General features: G+C 35.8%; 1 protein-coding gene across 7 annotated transcripts in view; it reads left to right on the top strand.

The window, feature by feature from the left end:
* SYNE1 (spectrin repeat containing nuclear envelope protein 1) overlaps positions 1–27,382 on the top strand; it is a 255,312-nt gene that overhangs the window by 140,585 nt on the left and 87,345 nt on the right. For all 7 annotated transcript variants that reach the window (XM_055311232.1, XM_055311234.1, XM_055311233.1 and 4 more), the window contains 15 exons: positions 2,526–2,627; positions 6,826–6,945; positions 8,779–8,979; positions 11,393–11,566; positions 12,425–12,556; positions 13,111–13,307; positions 13,987–14,119; positions 14,422–14,604; positions 15,827–15,976; positions 16,579–16,755; positions 17,416–17,571; positions 21,487–21,642; positions 24,444–24,614; positions 26,499–26,632; positions 27,029–27,233. In XM_055311232.1, coding sequence (XP_055167207.1) covers positions 2,526–2,627; positions 6,826–6,945; positions 8,779–8,979; positions 11,393–11,566; positions 12,425–12,556; positions 13,111–13,307; positions 13,987–14,119; positions 14,422–14,604; positions 15,827–15,976; positions 16,579–16,755; positions 17,416–17,571; positions 21,487–21,642; positions 24,444–24,614; positions 26,499–26,632; positions 27,029–27,233 — 2,391 coding nt within the window. The remainder of the gene's footprint in view (positions 1–2,525; positions 2,628–6,825; positions 6,946–8,778; positions 8,980–11,392; positions 11,567–12,424; positions 12,557–13,110; positions 13,308–13,986; positions 14,120–14,421; positions 14,605–15,826; positions 15,977–16,578; positions 16,756–17,415; positions 17,572–21,486; positions 21,643–24,443; positions 24,615–26,498; positions 26,633–27,028; positions 27,234–27,382) is intronic.

Here is a 27,382-nt window from a genome sequence, read left to right as displayed (position 1 = left end):
CCTCTCTATGTCCTACAAGCAATGCCAGTGACCATATGATAAAACTTGTGATGTCTGATATGTGTGTGATATAGAGATGCCTTAATTATCCTGCTGTATTGCATGTGGAGAGACAAAACCAGCTAAAGTCTTTGGATTTTAATTTTTAAAAATATACCAACATCCATGGGATGCCTGCATGGCTCAGTCAGTTAAATATCTTGACTTCAGCTCAGGTTATGATTTCAGGGTCCTGGATTTGAGGCCCATGTCAGCTCCCTGCTCAGCAAGGAGCTGCTTGTCCCTCTCCCTCTACCCCTCCCCCTCACTCATGTTCCTGTACTCTCTTTCTCTCTCTCAAATAAATAAATAAAATCTTTAAAAACAAGTTTAAAAAAAAACCAACATCCTTATGGTTACATCCTTATGGTTATTAACACCTCTTCAGGGTCTCTTATTTAGTAATTTTTAAGTCAATCATATTCTCTGCTTTAGTATCATCTTGACTGGCCCCTCTCAGTAATTAGTGAGGCTTACAGAAATGTGAATTCTGTTTTCTGTTAGCTTTAGTACAATATAATTAAGACAGAAAGTATGTTTTGAAAATATAAAGATGATGTACAGGAAGTATCTCTACAATCTTCATTTCTTTTTTCTCTCTTTTTTTTTTTAGATAGTTAGTTTATTTATTTAAGTAATCTCTACACCCAACGTGCAGCTCAGACTCAAGACCCTGAGATCATGAGTCTCATGCTCTTCCAAATGAACTAGCCAGGCACCTCCACAATCTTCATTTCTAACCCGCTATACTATTTAGACTTATTTACTCATTTAGATTAACTGAATTAATGTTATTCTAAATATATATAGCTAATAGAGACCTTTTCTTTTGAATCTGTTCAAATGAATGGGAAACATCTTTTCCCAGGCATACAAACAGATAAATATGTCATCATCCTAATTGCCCACATGGCCTCACCCTGAGCACAGTTGAATAATACAAACATTGCTATAATTCATAAGTAAAAACCTTGCTTCTGGCATCATTTTTCCAGGGCTGTTACAACAATTTCCTAATGAATCCACAACTAGGCACAGACTGGTTTGGGTTTTGGTTAGCGACAGTTATTGCCTCTTTGGATCGTATGCTTTCTCTAATGTTCATGTGCAATTTTTTTCTTTTTTTCTTTTTATTTTGCTGCATAATCCACTCACTATTTTCTTTTCTAGCCTTGCATTTTGTGTCATAAGGCTGGCACACATCCTTAGAGATGTTTTTTTCTTCCTTGTTATTAACTTTCTCCTTATGGACAGATTTTTACATCTTGGTGATGTATCCTTGTGTATATAACATCAGTCCCCAGCAAAGAGGATGTGATGAGTCAAAACTTCAGCCTCTGTTGAACAACCATCCCATCGTTTGTTGACCAATAAGTAGAACTTATTTGCGACATTTCAGGGAGGAAAGCTAGGAATTATAGCATTCAAATTTTGTTCCAGTTCATTATTTCTTGTAGAACTGAGGACCAAAATTCTGATAGTTAACTTTCTTGTTGTGTAAATGTAACTCAACATACATATTTAGACTTTTAAGTGAGTAATCTTTTTGAACAACAGGCTTTACTAAGGTCTTTTTGTATTGTCTCATCATATGTCTTTGGTTGTCACGGATAAAATTTATTTTCTACACTTCAGGGTGGCTTTTTATAAGCTTATGCAAATTCTCTGAAAAAAGGAGAAAAAAGGAAGTATAGGAGAGAGGGAATGAGGGGAGAGAGGAAGAAAGGAATTATATTAATCTTAAGAATCACATTTTTCATTAAATTTAAGATGCAGTTTTATTTTTTTAAAGATTTTATTTATTTATTCATGAGAGACACACACATACACAGAGGGAGAGAGAGAGAGAGAGGCACAGACACAGACAGAGGGAGAAGCAGGCTCCATTCAGGGAGCCTGACATGGGACTCGATCCTGGGTCTCCAGGATCACACCTTGGGCCAAAGGTGGCGCTAAACCGCTGAGCCACCCGGGCTGACCCTAAAATGTAGTTTTAAATAAAATTTGGACATATCAATAAAGTAAAAAAATAAAAAAAAATTAAAAATGAAGTAAAAAATGTAAAATAAATTGAAATAAAATAAAATAAAATGATCACATTTTTTTTTCAAATAACAGTAACAAACTTAGGTTGTTTTACTAAATAGAAATCATTAATGTAATATTTCCACTGCAGTGTTTAAATATGCACATTTATTTCCCACATAACAAGAAAATTAGGGTGACTAGTACTGCCTTTTATTTGTATGCTTCATCACTATTTGTATTGTGTTGGAAATACTTAGTATAATAAATTCATCAAACATCAATTTTAACATCTAGATAAATTGTTACCAGTTCCTTTTCCCTTTCCCTGGGACAATATTGTTTCTCCTGGACACTAAATTCCTACACCTATATGTTATTTCTAAGAATGTGTGTTAGTTTTACAACAATTTGAATTCCTTGTTACACATGTTGAGTCTTCCTACTGCTTTCCTCTTTAGAATGATCTGAAGGTGCTGTGTACATCACTGGCTGACAACAAATACATCATTCTACAGAAACTGGCAAATGTGTTTGAACAACCTGTGGCAGAGCAAATAGAGGTATTTACAGTTGCCTTTTTCCAGAAGAACAAATGCATAGAGTAGATCTGATTTACTAGGAGATTTGAAATATTATATAAAAGATTCATGGCTTACTATAGCATTTTAGTTTGTCATACATTTTGTCTTTAAGTGCCAGGTTTGAGTGACTGGCCAAGTGATATGGAATCCATCACCTCTTCCTGTACGGAAGCAGGAAATAGGAGATGGGTAAAGGTGTCAGTGACAGATGATGACTTAAAGAAGTTTGCCACTTAACACTGAGATTAGACATGAGCCTTAGTGACATTTGACAGAAAGTCAAATTGTCCTTGGGCAATACAGATGAAGCACTGTGGACATTCAGAAGAGGAGCAGACCGCCTCCAGCAGGGGTATGATCAGAGGACATTTTGTAAAGGAAAATTTGAACCGGACTGAGAAGTTTGGACACACAGAGACTGGGACACGAACAAAGGCATAAATGTCAGACCGTTCAGAGCACTTCCAGAGAATATCAAGTTATCCTACTTGGGTGAATTTATGATGAATGAAAAACAATTGAGGGGACATGAGTTTGGATGAATTTGAGGCAGCTTGCAGGGCCTTTTGAATGTCAGAGAAATTTGGACTTCATTCTACAAACCAGTGTGGTCTCTAAACTTTATTGATGCCATACCTCCTTAGTTAAAAAAATAAGCATACACCACAAGTATATGGATATTTACTTATTTATGAATTAGAATCAGGTAGTGTTATAAAGCAAATACAAAAACATTCAGAAGAATATGATTGAACATAAATGAAACATGTAGTGTTTCATCCTCACAAATCATTACATATACTTTTGGGTGTCTGCACTTGACCACTGGGAATACAGAGTCAGCAGGGATGTTTGAAAGCAAAAATGTTTCTGGATGGTGGACATGGCAGTGCCAGGTTAGGAAGCATCATATACCTCAAGAAGCTTCACATAGCTGCACTGATGAGAAGGAATGAGAATTCTAACTTGTGTGATGTCATTGGAAACAGGGAGGAAAGAAGTAATGGGAAGGATGTTACATATAATATCTCCTGTTTCCCAAGCTAAGTAATTATGAAAAGTATGTGTTTTAGAAATAGAATTTCTTAACCTAATTTCAGCAGACCTCTAAGGGTTCTATGAGTAGACTATAGAGAATCATCTGTGATAGAAATCCCTTGAAATATTTCTCAAGGTAGATATCTAGAGCTATCTATCCATCCATCCGAGAGATCACCTAAAATAACTTGCAAAATTGTATGTGAATGTATATTTTTTTACCATAATTTCATCTGCTTTTTAAAACAAATCCCGCATTTCCCCCAAATTAAAAAGCATTCTTCTGTGTCATATCTTCTACTTGAAGGAACTTTTTAATTTTTACTTTTTAATTTTTGCCTTTTAGTATACCTGACTCCAAAAAAAAAAAAAGATTTCAGCAGCTATAATGATGTTTGCCTTGATTTTCTAATGTGAAATATAGGATATGTATGATCACAAGTAACATTTTTACTAATTACTAACCAGTATCACTAAAGTGAATCCCACAGATAAAGTGAATCCCCTAGACTATTTCTCTGAATAAAAGGAAAGCACCAAAAAAAAATGTGCTTTTCCACCTCAACCCTTCTTGGGTTAAAAGGTAATAATAGCAGAAAGCATGAAGATGATATCTCTCAATATATTCATCTTTTGAGCTGTGTCATTCTGATTTAGAATAGACTTGTTGTCTCCACAAGCTTGGTGCACAGGTGACTTCCAGGGATGCCCTTTACCACTATTCTGAGAATTTTCATCACTTTTCCCTCTGTTGGATCTTCTCAGTCAACTTTTTGAGTCTCAAGTCTGACTTTATTGTATTGCCTCCTTGTCTTGTTAGCGCATATCCTTACTAAGAAAGGATGCATGCTAGATGTATTTTTTTAATATTTTGCATATCTTAAAAGGTCCTTATACTGTGCTCACACTTTATTGATAACTTGGCTCACTATAAAATTCTTCATTGGAAATCAATTTTCTATAGCATTTTGAGGCACCTGATTGTTTTCTATCTTCTGGTGTTGGCTTGAGGAATCTAAAATCATTCTAACTCCCAGAGGTATCCCAGTGCTCTGAAATTTCACAGTGACACACCTTGGGAAGGGGCTGTTTTATCCAGTGGACTGGAAGTGTAGTAGGCTATTTTGATTTGGCAGCTCTCCTCTTTCCATTTTGGAAAATTGACTAATGGATTAACATTTTTCATTCCTCCATTTTATCTCTCTTCCTGGAACTCTTTTTAGGCAGATGTTGGATATTCTGGTTCAGTCTTTTTTTTTTTATTTTATTAAAAGGTATTTTGCTCTATTTTTTGGAAGACTTCTTGATTTCAACTGTAAATTTTCCTACTGAGTTTTGCATTTCTGCTCTCATTTGTTTCATTTTCCCTGAGCTCATTGTGGTTCTCTGAATGATCCTTTTTTGTAGTATCCTGTTCTTTTTCTAATAGATGCATTATCTTTTGTAATCTCTCTGGATATATTAATGATTTTTTTGGCCAGAGTTTTATTTTTCCTATATAGTCTGTTTCCCTTCAACTTGCTTTTATTCATTTGTTTTAGGCTCCATCTTTCATGTTAGCAACTTTTCTGAGATTATGGAAATTCTATTGTTGTCTCTTCACATTTAGGATGGAAAACTAAACCGCTGAATGGGAACTTTGTGTATGGATGTGGCTTGATGGTTTTGAGATTTACTGAATGTTGGGCCATGTGGGCTATTTGTTGGAGAATTCTTGTATCCAGTTTTTAGTTTTTTCTAATGGTCTTTCTACATTTTTTTTCTCTTCCCCTGTCTGGAGACTAGAGGTCAGGCTGCACTACTCTAGAATATGTCAGAGAGGCTCCCCATTTAGCATTCTGTGGGCATTCAGTCACATATCCCTTATTTTCAGTCAAGTACTCAAACTCACAACTATGTGGTACCCCTCAGTCCAGAGACTATTTGTTTTACCTTCTCTAGAAAATAAACTCCCCATCTTTCCTAGAGAAGGGAAAAAGGGCCATGTGGAATGAGGAAGAGGCTCTGGAAATTTCATTGCTCTTTAAACAGCTTTTTATCAACCCTCCTTATTTGGTGCCCCATCCCACCCACCCAGAGTGCCAGAGATTCCTATTGCTATAAGTCAGGTGATGTAGCTCTCCCATGAACTTAGGATTCAGCTTTCTCAGATGTCTTAAGTCAGTTATCCTGTATGCTTCTGAATTCCAATTTTCAAAATTTTGTTGGTATTGCCTTATTTCCCATTTCTTTGTCCTGGTAGATTTATGGGCAGGCGAGGGGCACCAAAAAACAAGCAAACAGAATATTTACTGTGGTTGTAGTAAATGATTCAGGAAGGAGAAAATAAGACACATGTGTTTCATCTGCCATCTGGAGCCCATGTTCTTTTCATCCTTCAGTGCAACTAATGTTGTGTTTCTTCCAAAAGTCTGCTTTAACTGCTCCAGAATCCACTGCTGTCTCTCTTCTCCAAACTCCTCTAACAGGGGTAAGTTGCATCAAGTTGAGTATGTCATTGGATTCATCCTTGTTTTGTGTTGCTCTGTTTACTCTGACTTCCTAACCAGACTGTAAGCTCCTTGAAGGCCAGAGTGAGAGCTTGTACTACTTCTATAGAATTCACACTGGGAAGATGAGGCATAGTGCCAGCAGCCACTTTAATTTTGATCACTTGCTTTTCCACTAAACAAAGAGTGAGCTTTGTTTAACGATGCTGTGAGATATTTTCCTCTTACCTCACTGAGAATCTCTCTATAAGGATGCTCAAAATGCATTTCTGGAAACCAAAACACGTTCCCCTAGGAAATCTCAGGCAAATATCTTTTCTAACCATGTCCTAAAGTTATGCTTCTTTTTCAGATCTTGCTGTTTATGAATTCCCATGTTTGTTTAAGGAAGCCACTGTCCTCCCAACCCTCCAAATGAAGTCCCTCCTACCTCCTTACCTGTAGGGTAGCCAACTGTGGTATAATAAAGGACCTCCTTCTCTTTTCTATATACTAGATGGTCATGGTTTTTATGTTGTATTAAAATGACTCCTTTTGTAGGCATTGAAAGTACTTACTGTGGAGAGAACAAATAGAGAGACCTAGTAATCACATTTTGTGTGGGAAATTGTTAATAGGAATTTGAATGAAATATCATAAATCTTACATAGGCAATACAACAGGCTGAAGATGGGCTAAAGGAACTGGATGCAGGAATCATTGAATTAAAAAGGCGTGGTGACAAGTTGCAGATTGAGCAGCCTTCCATGCAGGAACTGTCCAAACTTCAGGTACAGTTTTCTACCAATCAGCTTCAATGATACATCCTAACTAGAAGTTAAGAGAAATTCTTTTCTTTATTTTCTTGGTTTTTTTCTATACAATTCATTTCATTTAGATCCTAATCTTTATTCTAAGTAACACTTAGAGATTTTTCTGAAACTTTTACCAGGTTTAATGTGATAAATTGTATTCTTAAACTTCTAAGATTTTTTTCTGACCTTTACTTTATTATTATTCTAGTGGTTAAGCATTATTATATATATGCCTTTAGTTGTTGCATATTATTTTCTACTCCAGAAAACATAATAACCATCACTCCTATCTTGACGAGTTAAAAGAGAGACATCTACCCTGCATTGTAGTGGACCTCAAAAAACTTTTTTTTTTAAGATTTCATTTATTTATTCATGAGAAACACACACACAGAGAGGCAGAGACATAGGCAGAGGGAGAAGCAGGCTCCATGCAGGCACTTGAGATCACACCCTGAGCCAAAGGCAGACGCTCAACCAGAGGCACCTAGGCATTCCTCAAAAAACTATTTTAAAGAAAAAAGGCTCAAGCTAATATTTTTTTAGAAAGTAGTTTTTCTCTGGTATTTCAAAACTATAGTTAATCTTTCCAACATGTCCGGATAGAAGAGGGACACAGTGTCAATACCAGAACAAAAGAAAAAAATAAACTAGAAGGTAGGTGAAACCTAAATAGATTTCCCAGGATCCTTCAGGATTGGGAAATAATTGGAGTTAATTTGCTTTCTTCTACCAGGCTGCTAGGCAGAAATCCAATATGGGGACGTAGGGAGGAACTGGGATATTAGACCAGCAAAATTTAGCAGCTGATAAGCAACATAGTTAAATTACATTAAGAAAAAATTGTGTACAGTGACACACACATGTTAAGTTTTCTCTGCATTACAGAGAACCATTGAGGGATTAATAGCATAACTTCAGCACAAGGTCACAAGTTCTTCCTTTTGAGAAAATAAAATAGCCCTTATTTTTAAAAGAACATTTTTATTTTAACTGTCTCATTCCATTATCTAACATTTCACAATGTCATGAGCCCACTGCCCCCACTTTGCACTTAGACAGTTTTCCAACAGTGCTTAAATGTCAGGTGGAAGAGTCAAACGTCATAGTTGTAAATGGACATTAAAGTTGAACTTTTCCAGATTGAACCATTTTGACCTGCTAAACCTTAATATGATACATTAATCAGGTCCATATGGTTCAAATAAATTTTGTGTTTGGTGTATCATCATCTCCTAAAATGTCTTTTCCAGTTTAAATAGTTATTTATTTACTCCACCACATTTGGCAAAAACATTGCCTTTTTAAGTCTTAAGGCATTCTGCTCACATTAAACTCCTCTGTTTCTCTAGATCTTTATTTAGGGAATAGTCCAAAATCTGACCATTACTTAGCAGATAAAGTGAAAGATACTATTCAGTTACTCTAAAATTATGTAAATATTAAGAACATTATAAAAATTAGAATTACATTAGAAAATTAGAATTTACACTTATATTTCCCTCAGCCCATGAACAACTTTTCAACATTTTGATCCCATATACCACCATAAACTGTTGATACCCCGAGAAGAGAGCTGTCAAGTCTACCTCACATCATTTCTAGCCAACATTTTTGCATATCTTTGTGAATGTTAAAATATTAGCTTATCTTTTTTGAAGGAAGTTTTCAAAGAGACTCATGTGGGCAGTGCTCATCTTTACCTGAAGGAGTGTTCTTGGTTGAGTCATGGGTTTGATAGGTAGTATGCTTTTCAGAGGAGAGCCAACATACTAATTGAGAGTGAGTATCACTGTCTCTGTTTTGTAGGATATGTATGATGAACTGATGATGACCATAGGCTCCCGGCGGAGTGGTCTGAACCAGAACCTTGCACTCAAGAGTCAGTACGAAAGGGCCCTGCAAGATCTGGCTGACCTGCTCGAGACTGGACAGGAGAAGATGGCAGTTGACCAGAAAATCATTGTGTCTTCCAAAGAGGAAATTCAACAACTACTTGACAAACATAAGGTAAAGAGAAAGAGAGGGGAAGAGAGAGAGAGAGAGAGAGAGAAAATAGTTGTGAAAGCATATTCTTAGTTACTGATATGTATCTACATGGTAAAACCCAATATTAATCTTTTATGAGTCCCTCCTTGAATAAATTACTCTTCAAAATGGTCAACAAATGTCTCTTCAAATCCATAGACATTAAATAGCACAGAAAAATTATAGAGGATATGTTCCTCTAATTCTGTAAATTGAATACAGAGGCATCTAGGTGGCTCAGTCAGTCAAGCATCTGACTCTTGATCTTGGCCTACTTCTTGATCTCAGGGTCATGAGATTTATCCCTGTGTTGGGCTCTATGCTGGGCATGGAGTTAATTAAAAAAAAAAAAAAAAAAAAAAGAATAACAACAGTCCCAGTAATATTAGCCAGGCTTTTCTTCATCATTTACTGCAACCAAATGGAAACTTGGGGACTTTCTTCAAAGTGCCTGGCTTCCCTCTTAACTCTATTTTGATTTGTCTTTGGGTCTTTTATGCCCATTTATTCATCTAGCTCTGAGTATTCTCTCTGCCTTTCTTTGTCCTGGGTAGCAGCTGCTCGCCACACCTTAGGAAAGCAGAGCTACCTACTCAGCTGTAGGTCTGGGTGTCTATCTCTTATGTCCATCACTCAGCTCTTCTGGCCTGTAAGCACATGTTCCTCTTGTTGCTGTAGGATGAGTCCTTTAACTATGTGATCAAACTGGTAGGCCTGAGATTGCCCTAACAATATGTGCCATAGCCAAGCTCAAGTTAGACACCACACCTTAGTAAAGGAATGCCTATTTAATGTGCACACACAAACATTTTTAGACTACAGAAAGATTAGGTTTGCCAATCCAGAAACCCAAACTCCTAGACTGTAGGAATGTCATACATGGAAACTTTGAAAATCTCACTGGGTTGTAGATAGTTAACATTCTACCATTATGTAGCTCTGTAATGGCTTATAAAGGTGAATTTTTTTTTTTTTTTTAGTTTTACTTCTTGCTATTTTTCCCAGAGATTTTTGTCCAAAACTTTGTGATTTATTAAAGCCTTATCATTTGGCTTTGAAAAAATTGCTTTAAAGTTCACAGCTGGTTTCCCTCAAATTTTGACAACAGCAATAAAATATCATCCTGAGTTATTCCAGAGAGGAAGCTAGGATCAATGAGTATAAATAACAGAGGAGTAGGCCCAATAGGTAAAGCACTCTAAAAGGAATAGGCTGCCATTGAGCAGACAACTTTCCTGGCCATGAGAAGACCATACAACATCCAAGGCCATTAGGGGGAGATTGGGTTGTAAAAAGAGTATCAGTTTTTGGTGAATGTTGGACTAAATGACCTCCAAGTTCTCTTCCAACTTCAAGATTCTATGATACAAAAAAAAAAAAAAAAAAAAAAAAAAAAAGATTCTATGATACAATAATTGTCAGTTAAAAAAATGAAGATTCTGGCTTCTATTGACCAGACTATTTTGGGAGGGAGAGGTCTGCAGTGACCTTGAACATGTTCTATAGACTGAGTCATTCAGTGTCCTCATCCACCAAGTGGGAAATAAAACTACATACCTCAGAGAAGTGTTACGAGGATTAACTGAGTTTGTCAGTAAAACACTGGTAGAGTTTCAGCATATCGTCTGTACTAAATATTGTTATCAATTTGCAAGTCTTCAGCTCTACCCACAGTGGAGGGAACAGGAAGTCGGATAATCTCTGTCTCCCTCCTCTGGGGCCTTCTACACATAGAAAATAACATTTGAAAACACATTTGTAGGACTGTCCAAGGCCTGTAATTCTGTTTTGTGTAGGTATAATGCAAGGGAAATTTAAAACTGTATCATACCCATTGGTACATGTCAAATTATGCTTGGCAGTGAATATTGGAGCACAACAAGTGGGAACTTGGAAAAGTAGAGCTCAAACCCAACCATAGAGGAAGAAAGGTTGTGAATGTGTGGAATGAGGACATCTTAGCAAGTATGGAGTAAAGCCAGAGGCTGAAGATGAGGGACTGGGAGCTAATGTGTCCAGGGATAAGGAAGGCCAGTTTGCGTGGTGTAATTAGTGAGAGGCTCCCAGATTGTACAGGGATAAGTCATTAGAGAGCAGAGGGCTTTTTTTTTTTTTTTTTTTTTTTTTTAGCAGCTGGTCACATCTGTTGTAGGGATGGAGTATCTGCAGCACAGCCTGTGTAGGTGCACATGAATGGGGGGACGAGAGGCCAGTGAGGAGACTGGAGCCCTGTTTGGGGCAGGAAGCCATGAATACCTATGTGAGGTGGGGGTGAGCAGGGATGGAAAGATGTTGCTCATGTACTGAATTCTATTAGCTTTCACATCTGAAGCAGCTTTTATTGTAGGTGGTATATGTGTGAGTTGCTGACCTCTCTCTATCTGAAAAATTGCAGGAATATTTTCAGGGCCTGGAATCTCATATGATCTTGACTGAAACACTCTTCAGAAAGATAATCAGCTTTGCAGTCCCACAGGAAACTCAGTTCCACGCAGAACTGATGGCACAGGCTTCAGCTGTACTAAAACGGGCCCACAAGAGGGGTGTGGAGTTGGAGTACATTCTAGAGGTGAGACTGTTGACATAGCACCTTCCCTACAGCAAACTTAACTGCAAAACACACCATTAAGGCAAGACATATTTACCCAATTGACTTGTCCCACTTGTATTTCCTATTTGTATTTGGATAAGAGCTATGCCATACCTTGAGTCAGCTATATTCCCTGAATACTGACTTCAGGTAGAGCATGACCATGTTTGGGGTTTCGACAGTCACACTGAAAAACTGCCAACCTTTGCTTTACATTATTGAAAAAGGCTTCAAATAATTTTTATAAAGATTTTCCAGTTTCAAATAAAATAAAAATCAGAATTTCAGAGTGACTGGTTTGGGATTTCTCCTTATTAAAATATCTACACCATATATTTATATTTCTTAAATGTCTGTTATAGCTTTTTTTATTTGTGAATGTAATGTATTTACTTCGCTTTAGTACATGAAGTAAACACATCCTTCCCTTTTACTTAAATCATACATTGTTACTGTGGTAACGATGAAACCGTGCATATCAGGTGCCTACTGTGTTTCAGGTTCACTGCATCCAATTATTCCACTAAATCCTCATGATGAACAAGATAGCTATTATCCTTTTTTTTTTAAATACTGTAAATGAGGTTTAGAGAAGTTTAGTGACTTGCCCATGTTCATCAGCTGGTTGGTTGTAGATACCAAAGCCTGTGCTTTTCAGGGTCACCATCTGATTACTTGCTTCAAAGCCATCCTTTGCTTCCCAGAGCAAACCCCCAACACAAACATATCCAACATAACTTTAAAGAGAATCTGTCAGATGCATATTTTGTACACAAAAAAGTACCACTGTTCCTTAATGAGGATTCTTTAGCTCACTGACTGATACTATGTTTGTAGACATGGTCTCATCTGGATGAAGACTATCAGGAGCTCAGCAGACAGCTGGAGGTGGTGGAAAGTAGCATCCCGAGTGTGGGGTTGGTGGAAGAAAGTGAGGACAGGCTCATTGACCGGATTGCACTTTATCAGGTCAGCGTCCAGTGGCATCTTGGTGTGAAAAGTACCCATATTTTCTTTGAAATTTTCCCATGGTTTTAACAGGACTCTAAACAAACTTACAATCAAATATTTTATTAAGTACTTTTACTTTTATTTCAAGCTACTGACATTGTTCAAAATAGATTTTAAGTGTTTTCTTTATAATAGAACATAAGAAAGCTCTTTTTTCTTTTCTTTTTTTTTTTAAATGAGAGAGCTCTAAAAATTTAGCCTCTACCAAGCATTTTATGTGGTATATACTGGTGTCACAATATCCTTAACTTTAACTTGATAGTTTTAAATGTACCTGAAGTTACTACAAAGAAGAAGACGACAACCACGATGACGACAATGACTACAATGGAGAAGAAGATCTATACTTAGATATTGATGAGCTATCTCAAATTTTCTAATCTTACTTGGGTGCAAATATTTGAAGTCTGACTAATGGAGCAGAAACATTATGGACATCAGAGGAACTAGAATCTTAAAGAGAAAAATTGTATCATCCAAACATTTAACCTGCTATTTTTAATCATTTTTAGCACTTGAAATCCAGCCTTAATGAATACCAGCCCAAATTATATCAGGTATTAGATGATGGGAAACGACTGCTTATATCCATTAGCTGCTCAGATCTAGAAGGCCAGCTAAATCAACTTGGAGAACACTGGTTAAATAATACCAACAAAGTGTCTAAGGAACTTCACAGATTGGAAACAGTATTGAAACACTGGACCAGGTAATACAATGACTACTAGACATCATTTTAGATTAGTGTTACAGAATCTTTATAAGGCTCCTGGGTATGGGACTTTAAAAAGACTTGATCCCTTTAGGCACTATTCTTATATTTTAAAAAATAAAGGCAAAAACAAAGTCTCTAATTAGATTCTTATGTAATTGTATAAACATGTATTAGAAATAGGCAGGGAAGCAAGTGCCTGATACACTGTATCTTGGACCTTTGATCCTGCCTTGCCTTTTGACTGTATATGAGTGGTCACAGTAAAATCTTAGGAGAAATAGAAGGAAAGTGTGTTTGAGAAACTAAAGTTTCTCAAGGGCAGTAGGAAGTATGCAAGAAAGTGGAGGTTGATTTTACATAATGAAATACTCTATTTCAGTGCCACCTTTATTTCTAAGAACTTTTAATAGCAGTCATCTAATATTTTATAAATAGCCTCAATGTGAAGGAGTAGGAGGAAGATATATGTATATTTTTACATTCAGCTTAGAAATGAGAAACTTGAAACTTGCTTACAGTATAAATTTGAAGAGAAATTGACAGTGTGAATGCAAGACATTTATTCTCCCAAACCTGTTGCATCTCGTTTTAAAATTGGCATTGCTGAATAACATGGGTTAACAGAAGAGATGTATTGGATGTTTACTTAATAGGCTCATCAATATAATTACAGATATCAAAGCGAATCTGCAGAACTTATTCACTGGTTGCAATCTGCAAAAGACAGGCTAGAATTTTGGACTCAACAATCTGTGACAGTCCCACAAGAACTGGAAATGGTCCGTGATCATCTAAATGCCTTCCTGGTAAGCCTAAGAATCTAAAGCACTTGATTCAGTTTTATATACTTAATAAGCCAAGCTATAGTGGGTATGTCATTGTTAACTATGTATGGTCAATAATTGCCTCATCAAAGTAATTTTCAAGGAATGGCTTTGTTGTTGGCTTTCATTCAAGGCAATGGTCTGCTTGCTTTTGTTTTCCTCTGGAGTGCTTAACATAACTCTCAAGAGGTAAAGAAAAATTGTTTATGCAGTAAATGGTTCTCTTTCCTTAAATTAAAGGTCTGACCATTTAATCCTGGTTTGAACATTGCTACTTCTTTTAGGAGTTTTCCAAAGAAGTGGATGCCAAATCTTCTCTGAAATCGTCTGTCCTCAGCACTGGAAATCAGCTTCTTCGATTAAAGAAAGTAGACACAGCTGCCCTACGTTCAGAGCTGTCACACATTGATAGCCAATGGACTGAACTGCTGACAAATATTCCATCTGTACAGGAAAAGCTCCATCAGGTATAAAAATAATCATAGGTTTAAATCATAATAATTGATTTAAGCAATATTAAATGAAAGGAGTATTAATCTGCTTTTACTTCCAAATTTAAATCAGCTTTGTCATGGACATCTTGACTTTTCTCTCTTGGATTGTTCTGCATACTAAAAGTGAACTGCTCTACAAAGCCATACCTACAGATGTCATATCTTCCAAGGAGTTCTTTACTCTGTGTGTGTGTGTGTGTGTGTGTGTGTGTGTGTGTGTGTGTGTGTAGTAGAATCTTCACCTGTCCTTATTTAAACTTTTTTGTTTTCTCATGAGTAAAACATGGGTGACTACATTTCCCTCATAAAGTGGGTAGTTATGAGGATTCAATCACACTATATAGAAAAGACCTATAATCTCACCTACAATAGAACAACTGGCATTCAATAAATGTAAGTACTTCCCTTATCTGGAAATACATTTCTCTCCCCTAGATCCCAGACAGTATATGTTTATCTCTCTTTGATGTTCATCATTCTACCAGGTATAATACCTGTGTTTAATGCCTTCTTACCCTCCTAATCAGCAGCTATCACATCCAGGGGGCAGGAAACAGGTCACATCTATCTCTATATCTTTCTGCACCACATAGAAGTCCATAAATATTTTAAATGATTGCTTTTGTTTCTCCAAATCATTATAATAAGTATCTACAAAAATGTATGATAGATTAAGTAAGATTCAGAATTCTAAGTATATTTTAGTTAAAGAGTAAGAAAATTGGCTATGCTCTTAGGAATAAATATCAGAGTGCCAAAAATCTAGAAAATGATAGTTTGTAGTGTGGTATTTTTCTTTCTTCCTTTAACATTCCTGAGTCATAATACACAGAAATTTTTACAAGATAATTAATAAAATACATCTGTTGAATGTTTTGTATTTAAGTTTTTTTAACTCATAAAACTAGCTATAAAATAAGAATAATATTTTCTTCTTACTGGTATTTTGATTAATTAGTTAATGTTTATGCAATGTTTATAGTATTGGATGTCAAGTAAACATAAGATGACTATTATTGTTCAGTGTTTGCCTGATGATTAATTTCAAGTTTCTAATGAGGTTAAGATCCAAAGATGTCATTAGGAATCATTATCTCAGTTGGACATTAATAAATATTAATGTAGGGGTTTTAGGTTGGAAGAATTTTGGTTTGAATTTTAACACTTGTGTCTTATTCTGTCTCTTATTGGGCAGCTCCAAATGGATAAGCTGCCTTCCCGTCATGCCATTTCTGAAGTTATGACTTGGATTTCTCTTATGGAAAATGTTATTCAAAAGGATGAAGAGAATATACAAAATTCAGTAGGTTACAAGGCAATTCATGAATACCTTCAGAAATATAAGGTAATGGAACTTTTTTCTAACTTTTCATATTTTAAGATTCTTTTATCCAAAAGAACTCAAATTATGGACATCAGATTTTGGAGTATATGTTTCATACATAGTGACCAGAGAGGGGTACAAGGGTAAGGAAATTGCCTCCCTAGTTGTAGACCATAGAAAAGTTGTCTGGTACTAGGAATAATTTTGAATATGATTTTGTGTCATTTAAATAATCATAAAAATGTTATAATTTATAAACATGTTTAGTGAGATAATACAATTTATCCAATTCTACATCCTCTACCTAAAAATATATACATATATTTACATTCAGCATATTAATAAATTAAAAATCTTATAAATTCAAATTTGTATCAATATATTTATAAGTTCAAAATTTATAGATTCAGGATGATCATATATATATTCAACTTCTGATAATAATGAGTTATATAAATATATGCAGTTTGTGCCTTCTGGCTAAATCATGGAAATGATAAAATTCATCTTTTTTTTTTATAAAATTAATTTTAAGGTTACTTGAGGCTTTCCAATTCCTGATAAAATATAAGATATTTATATGCATAGCCTTGTTTTCTTATTTTTATCCCTTCACTTTTCAGGGTTTTAAGATAGATATTAACTGTAAACAGTTGACAGTTGATTTTGTGAATCAGTCTGTGCTACAAATCAGTAGTCAGGATGTGGAAAGTAAACGCAGTGATAAGACTGATTTTGCTGAACAACTTGGAGCCATGAATAAAAGTTGGCAAATCCTGCAGGGTCTAGTGACTGAGAAGGTAAGCCAAGTGGCCTCTGCTGTCCATATTTACATGAAAATGCCAAGAACAGTCACATTCTGTAAAGAAGACTCATTTCACAAGTTGTATAGCTACACAGGGCACATTGATGTTTCTGCAGGGGACACCACTGAATCCTCTTGTTCCAAATATTTACTTTTTCATTATTTTCTGTTATATATCATCTACTCTTCACCTGTTAACATGTTGTTTTATTTTTTTAATTGCCTCATGGGGTGCCTGGGTGGCTCAGTCAGTTAAGTATCTGCCTTCGGCTCAGGTCATGATCCCACAGTCCCGGGATGGAGTCCGTATCAGACTCCCTGCTCCATGGAGAGCCTGCTTCTCCCTCTCCCTCTGCCTGCCACTCCCCTTGTGCTTATGCTCTCTTCTCCCTCTCTCTCTGTCAAATATATCAATAAAATCTTTTTTAAAAAGATGCTGCTTAACTTCTTTTGCCTTTCAAGTTGACTTTTTTACTTACTTATCAATACTAGTCACTGATTCACACTTTATAAGATTCATTTTTTAATCATATATCCAATAAACTATATTGTAAGAATTCTTAATTTAGAGGGAATAGTGGCTTGAGTAATTGGAGGAAATAGTGGCTTGAGTTTAAAATAAAATTGCACATTTCATTTCATTATGTTTGTTCAGATCCAGCTGTTGGAAGGCTTATTGGAATCTTGGTCAGAATATGAAAATAATGTACAAAGTCTGAAAACTTGGTATGAAACCCAGGAAAACAGACTAAAGCAACAGCATCGAATTGGAGATCAGGCTTCAGTTCAGAACGCAATGAAAGACTGTCAGGTAACTTGTCCAGGTCGCTGACATGCATAGGTCACAGTTTTATGACCCTGGGAGTTGAGAGTTAGATACTGAAATAAGTTTTGTTCGGTAATGAGTTTTTCTGATTATATGAGTTTATAGAGTTTTTTGTTAACTATTATGTTCTTTCACCTATTTAAAAGAATTTGGAATTATGAGAATTTTGAGATATACTTGTAAGTAGAATGCTATGAACCCCTCTATACTGATCATCAGATTTAGTAATTATTAAGATTTTGACATATTTGCTTGAATTATTTTTAAATATTTTATAGTGAATCCCAGACATCATGTCATCTTATTTCTGCATACTATAATACACATCTTTAAGAAATGGACATTTTCTTATATAATCATAACATCATTATCACCACAAAAATTTTAACAATAATCCCGTAGTATTATTCAGTGCTCAACTCATAATACTGTTTCCTCAGTTTTCTTTGAAATGTCTTTTTTTTTTTTCAGTTAATTTGCTCACATAAGGGTACAACAAGGTCCACATGCTACATTTGTTATTGGACCTCTTAAGCCTCTTTAATATTTCTTAATACAATTAACTTGCTGCAGAACCTGTAGACTGGCCTCAGGTTCTGGATGAGGCTTGGACTTCATTTAAGATATCCTTTACCTTGCTCTTTTCCCCTCTGTATCTCCTGTAAAGGGAAGTTTGCACCAGAAACTTGATTTAATTCTGTTTTTAGCTCTGAGGAGCAGAGTACTTCACAGGTGACACCATTAATTTCTTCCATGTCCCATGGGAAGCATTCAGCAGCATATGCTTGTTCTACTATTAGAAGAATCTCTGGTTCAGGTGGAGTGAGCACACTCTAAATGTTTTCCAGTGACTTCAGAACACTTAACATTTGCTTAGGTATTCTTGTGAATTACAAAAGAAATATGAGTCATTACAGGTAATGCTATAGTAAAATTTTTAAATAATTCAATAATTTTTAATGTACAGATTAGCTGTGACTATTCTCTGTAGTATTTCCAAAGAACAATTGAAGACTCAGCTGTGAAATAGTTCTACAGAAACACTTTTCCCTAAATCTTGTTTTCATATTGTAGACTCCAAAGGGAAAGGCCTTTCATAATGATCTTCCTTCCAACAAGCATTTTTTTTTCCCCTGGGGGCACCTGAAAAGAGAGATATATTTAAGCTCTCAGTCAAAGCTTTTCCATTCAGAAAAGGAACAGCAGATGCTCTTGTGCCAGGCCGACAAGCTAATGGATTGTAATTTCCAGAGTACATAAAAATGGCAAAGAAAGTAATATAGAGAAATACCTTTAAATTTAAAAAAAAAAATGTTTCACATCAGAAGATGGACATATAAAAGACTGAAAACCAAAAGTATGCATCTTACTGCATTTCCAGTTTTCCAGGGGCCTGCAGTATTTCTAATTTGGGCCATCAATTTTGTATATCTAAATGTACAAAAAAATCCAGAATTTCACAATTTCCCTTTGAGGGATGAGAAGTCAGACCTCTTAAGCTTCTAAATTAAAATGTTTCCACCAAAGTTAAAAGATCATTTAAGTGTTAGCATTAGTAACATTACTGCTTCTTTGTTATACCATTGTGATAAACCTTACTATTAAAAGTGAAACAATACATTAAATTTTCTTTTTTTCTACTTTCTCTACTACTTTTTCTTACTGTTTTTTCTTCTCTTTCCTGTACTTTTTTTCTGCCATTTTCTGTTTTGTTTCTTTTCATGACCACGTCTTCTATTTAACAGAGACAATACTATCGAAAATGTAGCAGAAGCTTGGCCAAGTTTCACAGAAGGTCACACCAGGCAGCGTCAGGAGGGAAAGCTTGAAATGTCGTTTAGAGAATTTCACACACAATGCCAATTAGATATTTCAAATTTAATCTTTCTTTATTTTTTGAAACAAAGAACCGAATGAATGTAACCCACACAATTATTTTGGGGCATCACATAAAAATCACAACAGCTTAATGGCAGGTTCTATTTGGCAGTACCACAAACCTAGATAAAAATTTATTGTCATTTTTGAGAAATTGTTCCTCTGGACCAAAGTGTGAAATTCAAGCCAGCAGACTTAAATCGGTGACTGGATTTAAGCTTATTTTCTTTAAAACATCTTGAATATTTTCCCACTTTTTCAGAGGTGATTTATTAATTGAAACCAACATAAAAAATAATATTTATGAATTAACTCAAGAATAATTTATTAGAGCAAAAAAATGTTAGGTTTGGCTTTTTTCTTCATTGATCAGAAACAATTATCTTTTAATTATTGAAAGGAAAGAAAAACACAATTTCATTTTGGACAAAGTATATATTTCAGTCAGTCTTGTTTCCTTCCTGGGTTTTGCTTTTATGCCAGCATAAGCATGCAGACCATTTTAGAGATGTGTTTCTAAGTAATGGATCATTCATTTAATATTGCTCACTAAAGTTACCATCTATGGATAAATAGGATAAATTTAATTTCAATGGCTGGATTTTAGAATTATATTAAAGACTTGTTGGAAGGATTATTTATGGTTAACCCTTTAAAAAGTTGAGAGAGAAATCCTTAAATAGTAAAATTAATTATGTTTTCCATATTGCATAAAGGACCTATGACTCTGGTAATCACCATATTCATTCTCTGATCAATTAAAACTGTCAAAATATTGACAGAATTATGTAGAAATGAAAGCAAAATATTAAAAATAAAAACAATCTCTTCAGGCTACTAATTGAATGAATTTTCAATTAATACATCAAGAAAAAAATAGCTTTATGATAATTAAGGAGAGAAAAATAAATAAATTAGTACTGACTCATGGCTGATGACCAAATAGCTGAATAGACTAATACTATTCTGCATTTGCCAAATTTTTAACAGCTTAAAAGACATTTCATGTATATTATTTAGGAATTTTCTTCACTTTAAACTCCAGTGCGTACAAATCTACATATCTAGTTCTGGAGATATACTACTGAACATAAGCATGCAACCAGGCTTTAATATATGGCTTCTCACATCAGCCGCATCTGGAACTTACATCCTCTCCACAGGTTACATCTGGGGACTCGCTTCCAACACTGTGCTAGGAGTCAGTACACCCAGCAGGCTTGGGTTCTAATCCCTTCTCCAGGCCTCACCAGCTCTATAATCCAAGACAGGTTATATGACTTGATCTCCCACTTATTCATCCATCCAAAATGAGCTTTCCAAAGTTTAAAATGACATTAAAATATAAACTGGTTTATAATGTATGGTTAAGGCTGATCTCCACAATGTTGCCTCATTGCATTTTCTTTTTTGAAGAATTCATGCTGACTGTTATAAAAGCACATGCCCCCCAAAAATAGGATTTGATTCATGAAAAAAAGCCTATAACCTTTCAGAATTATATAGAATCAGGGACAAAGGAAGGCTAAAAGAGATTCTGATTTTCTGTCAAAAGAAAGAGACCCAGTAGAAGTTTTTAATTTAAAGAGGCACATCTTAATAGTAGCAGAAATGTAACTAAACTCAGATACTGAGAATACCATCCTATTACATTTCATCCTGTGGCCTAGGACTATGTAACTTTTCCCACACCAAGATTCATGAATTTAAGAATATAAATCATGTTACCATTTCCCACATATATTTCTTTCCTTCTTACTTCCTGAAAAAAAATTACATGTTGCCTTGTCTTTATTAGGTAATCAAATTTTACTTTTTAAAAGTTATGCTAATTTCCCTTAAAAGGCTATTTTAAAAATTTAAATGTAGGAACAAGTATTGCTGTGGAGACCCTCTCCTTCTAGAATGATAAATTTTTTGGATTAGCAAAAACTTGGGGGGATATGGGGCTGTAATAGCTCAATTTCAGTGTACAGAGTTCCACAATAGAACAATTTAAAATGACTATTTTTAATCTTTCAGGATCTAGAAGATTTGGTTAAAGCAAAAGAAAAAGAGGTAGAGAGAATTGAACAGAGTGGACTTGCTTTGATTCAGAACAAGAAAGAAGAAGTCTCTGGCATTGTCATGAGCACGCTGCGGGAGCTGAACCAAACCTGGGCAAATTTAGACCACATGGTAATATTGCTTGCAGAGACCTGACTCCAAGGCTGTTTTGTGTCCAAACATGTCATGGTGTTTTGGTTTTCTGAAAATAACAGTAAATAGTTACAGAATTTCTACATTATCTCTTTATATTAGGTCTACTTCGTTAACCTCTTCCTTATTTTATTTAAGATTTTTTATTTATTTATTTGAGAGAGAGAGAACAAGGGGAAAGGCAGAGGAGGCCGACTCCTCACTGATGAGCAGGGAGCCTGATACAAGACTCTGTCTCCCTACCTGGAAGATCATGATGTGAGCTGAAACCAATAGTTGAATACTTCCCTGATTTAGCCAGCCAGGCACCCCTATTAGACTTTTTTTTTAAGTCTAGCTTTGGATATTTCCTATAATAAACATTATTATGAACATTCTCTCTTGGCAATCTCATCTATTCCCACGTCTATAGGTACTGTCTAGGTACAGACAATTCTCAAATGTAAATCCCCAGCCTGGATTTCTCTCCTAGACTATAGACACAGACAGAGGCAGAGAGAGAAATTCAATTTATAGACAGCTCCTCTTGCATGACCAGTAGACACCTCAAACTCACATGCCCAAGCCAACACTTGTTCTTCCCCCACAAACATATGCTTTCTGCCATGCCGGTTAATGACTGCTCTGCCTGGTTGCGTAGGCAAAAGCCAGAGTCATTCTTCACTCCTTCCTCTCATACCTTACATGTGATCCATCAGCAGTCTTGTCAGCTTTCTTTTCAGCACAAATCAAGAATCTTACCCTCCCCCATCTCCATAGCCTACACTCGGGTATAAGTCAACATCACTGCCGGCCTTGATTTTTCCAGTGGCCTCCATGCCAGAGAGCTCCTGTTAAATGGAAACCAGGTCATACCACTCATCTGACCAAACCCTTCCCCTGCCCCCAGTAGCTTCTTGTCTTATTAAAAATGAGGCCAAAGCCTGGTGAGGGCCTGAAGGCCCCTAGGACCTGCCTGGCCTTCTATGGTCTCTCCAACCTATTTTCTGCTTCTGTCCCACACATTCATTTTGCTTCTGGTCTTTCCTAACTCTTTAACTCATTCGGCACATTTCACACTCAAGGGCTTTGCACTGGCTCTCGCCTCCACCTGGAACACCTCCTCCCACGTATCCACATGGGTTGCTCCCTCTCCACAAACTTTTTCAAATCTGCTCTCTCAGTGAGGGCTTTCCTGTTGGCTTTGTTTTAAATGGTAGCTTCCACATCCCTACCTCGTATTCCCTGAAGCCCTTCTCTGTTTTGCCTTTATCATTTATCAACTTCTAACAAAGTAATCAGCCTACTTGTTTAAATTTCTCTCATTAAAATGTAAGCTCTATGAAGACATTTGATAAATCTATGCCTAATGGAGTGCTGAAGTTTCCAATAAAAAATATGTAGAACAACAAATCTGCTCTGCACACATCTGTGCGAGTACTTATCATGGCAGTTTGCGGAGATGAGAGCTAAGGCAAAAACAGGTTAAGTGACTGGGACCTATGGCGTACAGCAAACAGCTCCTTACAGTCTATCTACCTCTCTAGGTGCAGCCTTCCGGGCTTTCCTTACCTTATCTTTAACCCAGTTTTAAATCTGTTTTACTTAATTTTATGCATTCTTATAAATCATCACAGATCTTGGAAACAATTTACTATGTAAATTAAGTGGTTCTTTCACAGAAACATCTCATGAAAAGCAAGTGAAAATAATACAAAGAAGAAATAGACTATTTAAAAACTCTGATTAATTTCCTGGCTTTATTTTCATGTCTGCCCCTGACTTGCATAAACTAAGCCCTCACCCCTGTCTGCACCTCGAAGCTTTGTAGCATTTCTGAAGCAGCACTTTCATAGTCCTTTGGCCCGTTAGATAGTAGTTTGATTGGTTTCAGCATTTTTTATTTATATTAAGAACAAAAGCAGAGAATGTAGATATAAACTAATTTATATTATCTCTTTTCTTAATTATGGCCATACTTCTACCTTATTCAAAATATTACATTTAGAAGATTAAGGGTGCCATTCAAGAAGTCCAAAGTAGATATCTTTCCAAATAACACAGACCAAACAAAGAGCTTAAATTTTCTGTTGCAGATAAGTCTAGGGAAAGGATGTTCTTAAATGTTTTGTCTTAAGATATGAATTTGAGTGTTGGTGTGTGTGTGTGTGTGTATGTGTGTGTGTGTGAAAATGCATATGTGAGATTAAAAAGAGAGAAAGAGAGAGAAAGGAAATGAGGGAAGAGATAGATAGATTTTTATTTCATTTTTTAGGACCAGACTGCCTAGATTCAAATCTAGGTCTCTCATATTCCAATAGTATGATTTCAGGTGATTTTTATAACCTTTTTGAGCCTCAGTTTTTTAATCTGTAAGATGGGGATAATAATTATACCCACCTCGTAAAGTTGTTATATGAATTAAATGAGTTAATGCATTTAAAACAATAATTTAATATATTTCCAAACTGTGGTGTTAAATATATTAATCTTTTATTGCTTGTATATTTATAGATATATAGAATACATATTGTGTATATTTACATTCAAAGGTTGTATGTTACTTTTTTAAGCATTCTAATTTAGACTGAGTGGTCAAAAATTCACAAAAGTATATAAATTTCAGTGTTTCTATGTCTTTCTTTTCAAATCTTTCTTTTCTAGTTTATTTATAATGTCTGAAACCTGATGAAGTTCTTAAATATTAATGTTTCCATCAATTCAATATGAATTCCATCATTTTAAATATTTAAAATTTTAAATATTATGCGATTATAAGAAGCATCTGCCTCTTTCAAAAGGTTGGGCAATTAAAGATACTGTTGAAGTCCGTGTTTGACCAATGGAACAATCACAAGGTGGCCTTTGATGAGATAAACAGCTACCTCATGGAGGCCAGATATTCTCTTTCCCGCTTCCGTCTGCTGACTGGCTCTTTAGAAGCTGTACAAGTTCAGGTAGACAATCTTCAGGTAAGGAATGAAGTTAAACCATCTTTAATATTCCTTTTAATTTGAGAAAATAAAAAAAGCAAACATGAACAGCATTCTAGAATATTGCTGTATATCATTTGCATTTAATTATTTTTAAATATGTAGAATCAATCCTACCTGCTTTATTTGTAACTTAAACTTGCCTATAGATACCAAATTTCTGGATTAGTTGATATATAACTAAATGATTTTAAAAATTCTATTATAAAAATATCCACTTGAATGCATTTTATAAAATGATTTCACATCCAAACCAACCTCCTTGATCTCGTTGCTACTTTTATATCTTCCCTTTCTCTCTTTATCCTGCTTCTTCAAGAATATTCTAAGGAAGTAAAGAGAAAACAAAGAGAAAGATAGCAAAAATGGTAAACTTGTAAACTCTTGTTTTCTTTTTGTTCAGCATAGTAACAGTGGTCTGCCTGATTTGTACACATAAGCCTCTATTTCTAGCACTTACTGCTTGGTTTCCTGTCATACAGAATGACATCGCTGCTGTTGACTCTGCAGACCACTGTCTCCTAACTCAGGCCACTGCCTTCAAATCAGCTCCAGCCCTCACTCTCCTGCACACTGGGCACTGATTGGGCACTCTCACCTATGGCCACTCTTTCTCCCTGGCTAATTCATGCAGACTATATGATACAAGATGGGCAGCATAGGCCCTCAAGAGATGAGTTGCCAGCAAGAGCCCAGCATGTACCCTCCTTACATCAATCCCTTTCCCTGGCTTGGCAATGAAACTTTATATGTTGCTGACCTCATACACAGACTCTGATCTGCAGGGAACACCTTTTCTTGGGGATGGGGTAGAAAGGAGGAAGGATAAAAAATACATATATTTAAACCTTAAACAATTGTTGCATATATTGAAAATCATTAAAATTTGCTTTGGAAATAGTAAATTTGAAAACATATTTTATAACTTTGAGGAGATTAGAAGTACTTTTTAATTTAGCCTAGTCTGTATTTAATACCAGCACATGCTATCTTTAAGATCTGAAAGGATTTTGATTTGATGGCAGTCAGATATTGGTGTTAAATAAAACTGTATTTTTTTAAGATTTTATTTATTTATTCATGAGAGACACAGAGAGAGAGAGAGGCAGAGACACAGGCAGAGGGAGAAGCAGGCTCCATGCAGGGAGCCCGACGTGGGACTTGATCCCAGGTCTCCAGGATCACGCCCTGGGCTGAAGGCAGCGCTAAACCGCTGAGCCACCTGGGCTGCCCCAAAACTGGATTTTTGTAGCCTCTGTCACCTATAGAGTTTTATTAAAAACTGAGTCTAGCACCTCAGCAATATTTCCTTCAAGACCTTTCGCTAGTTTTTGGTAGAAGACTGGGCCAAGTCTATAGCCTGTCTAATAAATGCTCTTTGCAAGGAAGAACACCCAGAGATAGAATTTATAACTGATACTCAGAAAAGCCATGACTTCTTACGGTCTATTTATCTGAAGTTTCTGGTAGAACAACTCTAGGTATGTAATAAAATGGAAACCTGGGTTTTGACTCTGAGTAACAAAGAGAACCAGTGTGACAGATTGCATGCATACCACCACCATAGCTTCCTACTAGGTGAAGGACAAGGACACTCATGTGAACTTTTCCAGCAGAATTCCAAATGCCACTGTAAGAAGATTTAGTTTTAAAGAATCCCTTTTCATACTCATAAGAACAAAATTATAGAAGAAAAAATGGCTATCTAAAGAAAACATAAAGCATCAGAACAAAGTTATGGCTTACATATTTTTACGTATATATTTGTGAAAACAGCTATAAATTCCTTTTAAACTTGATTATTAAAATTTATATCTTGGCATGTCATCTGTAGCACTTTTTTTTTTTTTAATTTTGGGGCAGAATCTTCAAGATGATCTGGAAAAACAGGAAAAGAACCTACAGAGGTTTGGCTCTATCACCAACCAACTGTTAAAAGAGTGTCACCCACCTGTGACAGAAACTCTTACCAATACATTAAAAGATGTCAATATGAGGTATGGAACATGCTACTTTTACACTGTTATACATTATTTATATCACAGCGTTGTTATAAATAATGATACAATTAAAATTTGCTGGCATTTTGAATTCAAGCTGTATAGATTCTATTAATGTTTCAGTTTTCACAAATGAATTTAAAGTAACTGAATGTGGTGAAGAGCCTTAGAAAGAGATTACAACTGCTATATACCCAAAGATTGACCTCATTTTTGCCCCTGAAATACAAGTGGGAAATACTACATGGCAAAATTATGTCTAATAGAAATGAGACACCCCCCCCCCATTATTTCCATATTCACATAAAGCAGGATCATGAAAAATAAAATAGCAAATAACAGCATTTGGTGAGGGGTGTTAATCTGCCTATGAGTGTTGGCTATTGTTTCTAGATGGAATAATTTGCTGGAAGAGATTGCTGAACAGCTGCACTCCAGCAAAGCCCTACTTCAACTCTGGCAAAGATACAAGGACTACTCCCAACAGTGTGCTTCTACAGTTCAGCAGCAAGAGGACCAAACCAATGAGCTCTTGAAGGCAGCCACTAACAAGGACATTGCTGATGACGAAGCTGCTACATGGATTCAAGATTGCAATGTATGTTTTCCCCCCAAGCTGGTCTTAGACTCTCTCTCAATTTCAGCAAGGCTAGTGCTGATGCGTGTAAGCTTTTAGTACAGTCTCAGTATGTGGGACAGCTATCCAAAAGTTGTTTTTAAGTATCAGAGTCTGCTAGGTTTTCAGAA

Source organism: Nyctereutes procyonoides, unplaced genomic scaffold, assembly GCF_905146905.1.
Source record: "Nyctereutes procyonoides isolate TBG_1078 unplaced genomic scaffold, NYPRO_anot_genome, whole genome shotgun sequence".
NCBI lineage: Eukaryota > Metazoa > Chordata > Mammalia > Carnivora > Canidae > Nyctereutes > Nyctereutes procyonoides.
Note: the sequence above shows the minus strand (reverse complement) of the source record. Positions and strands in the feature narration are given on the sequence as shown.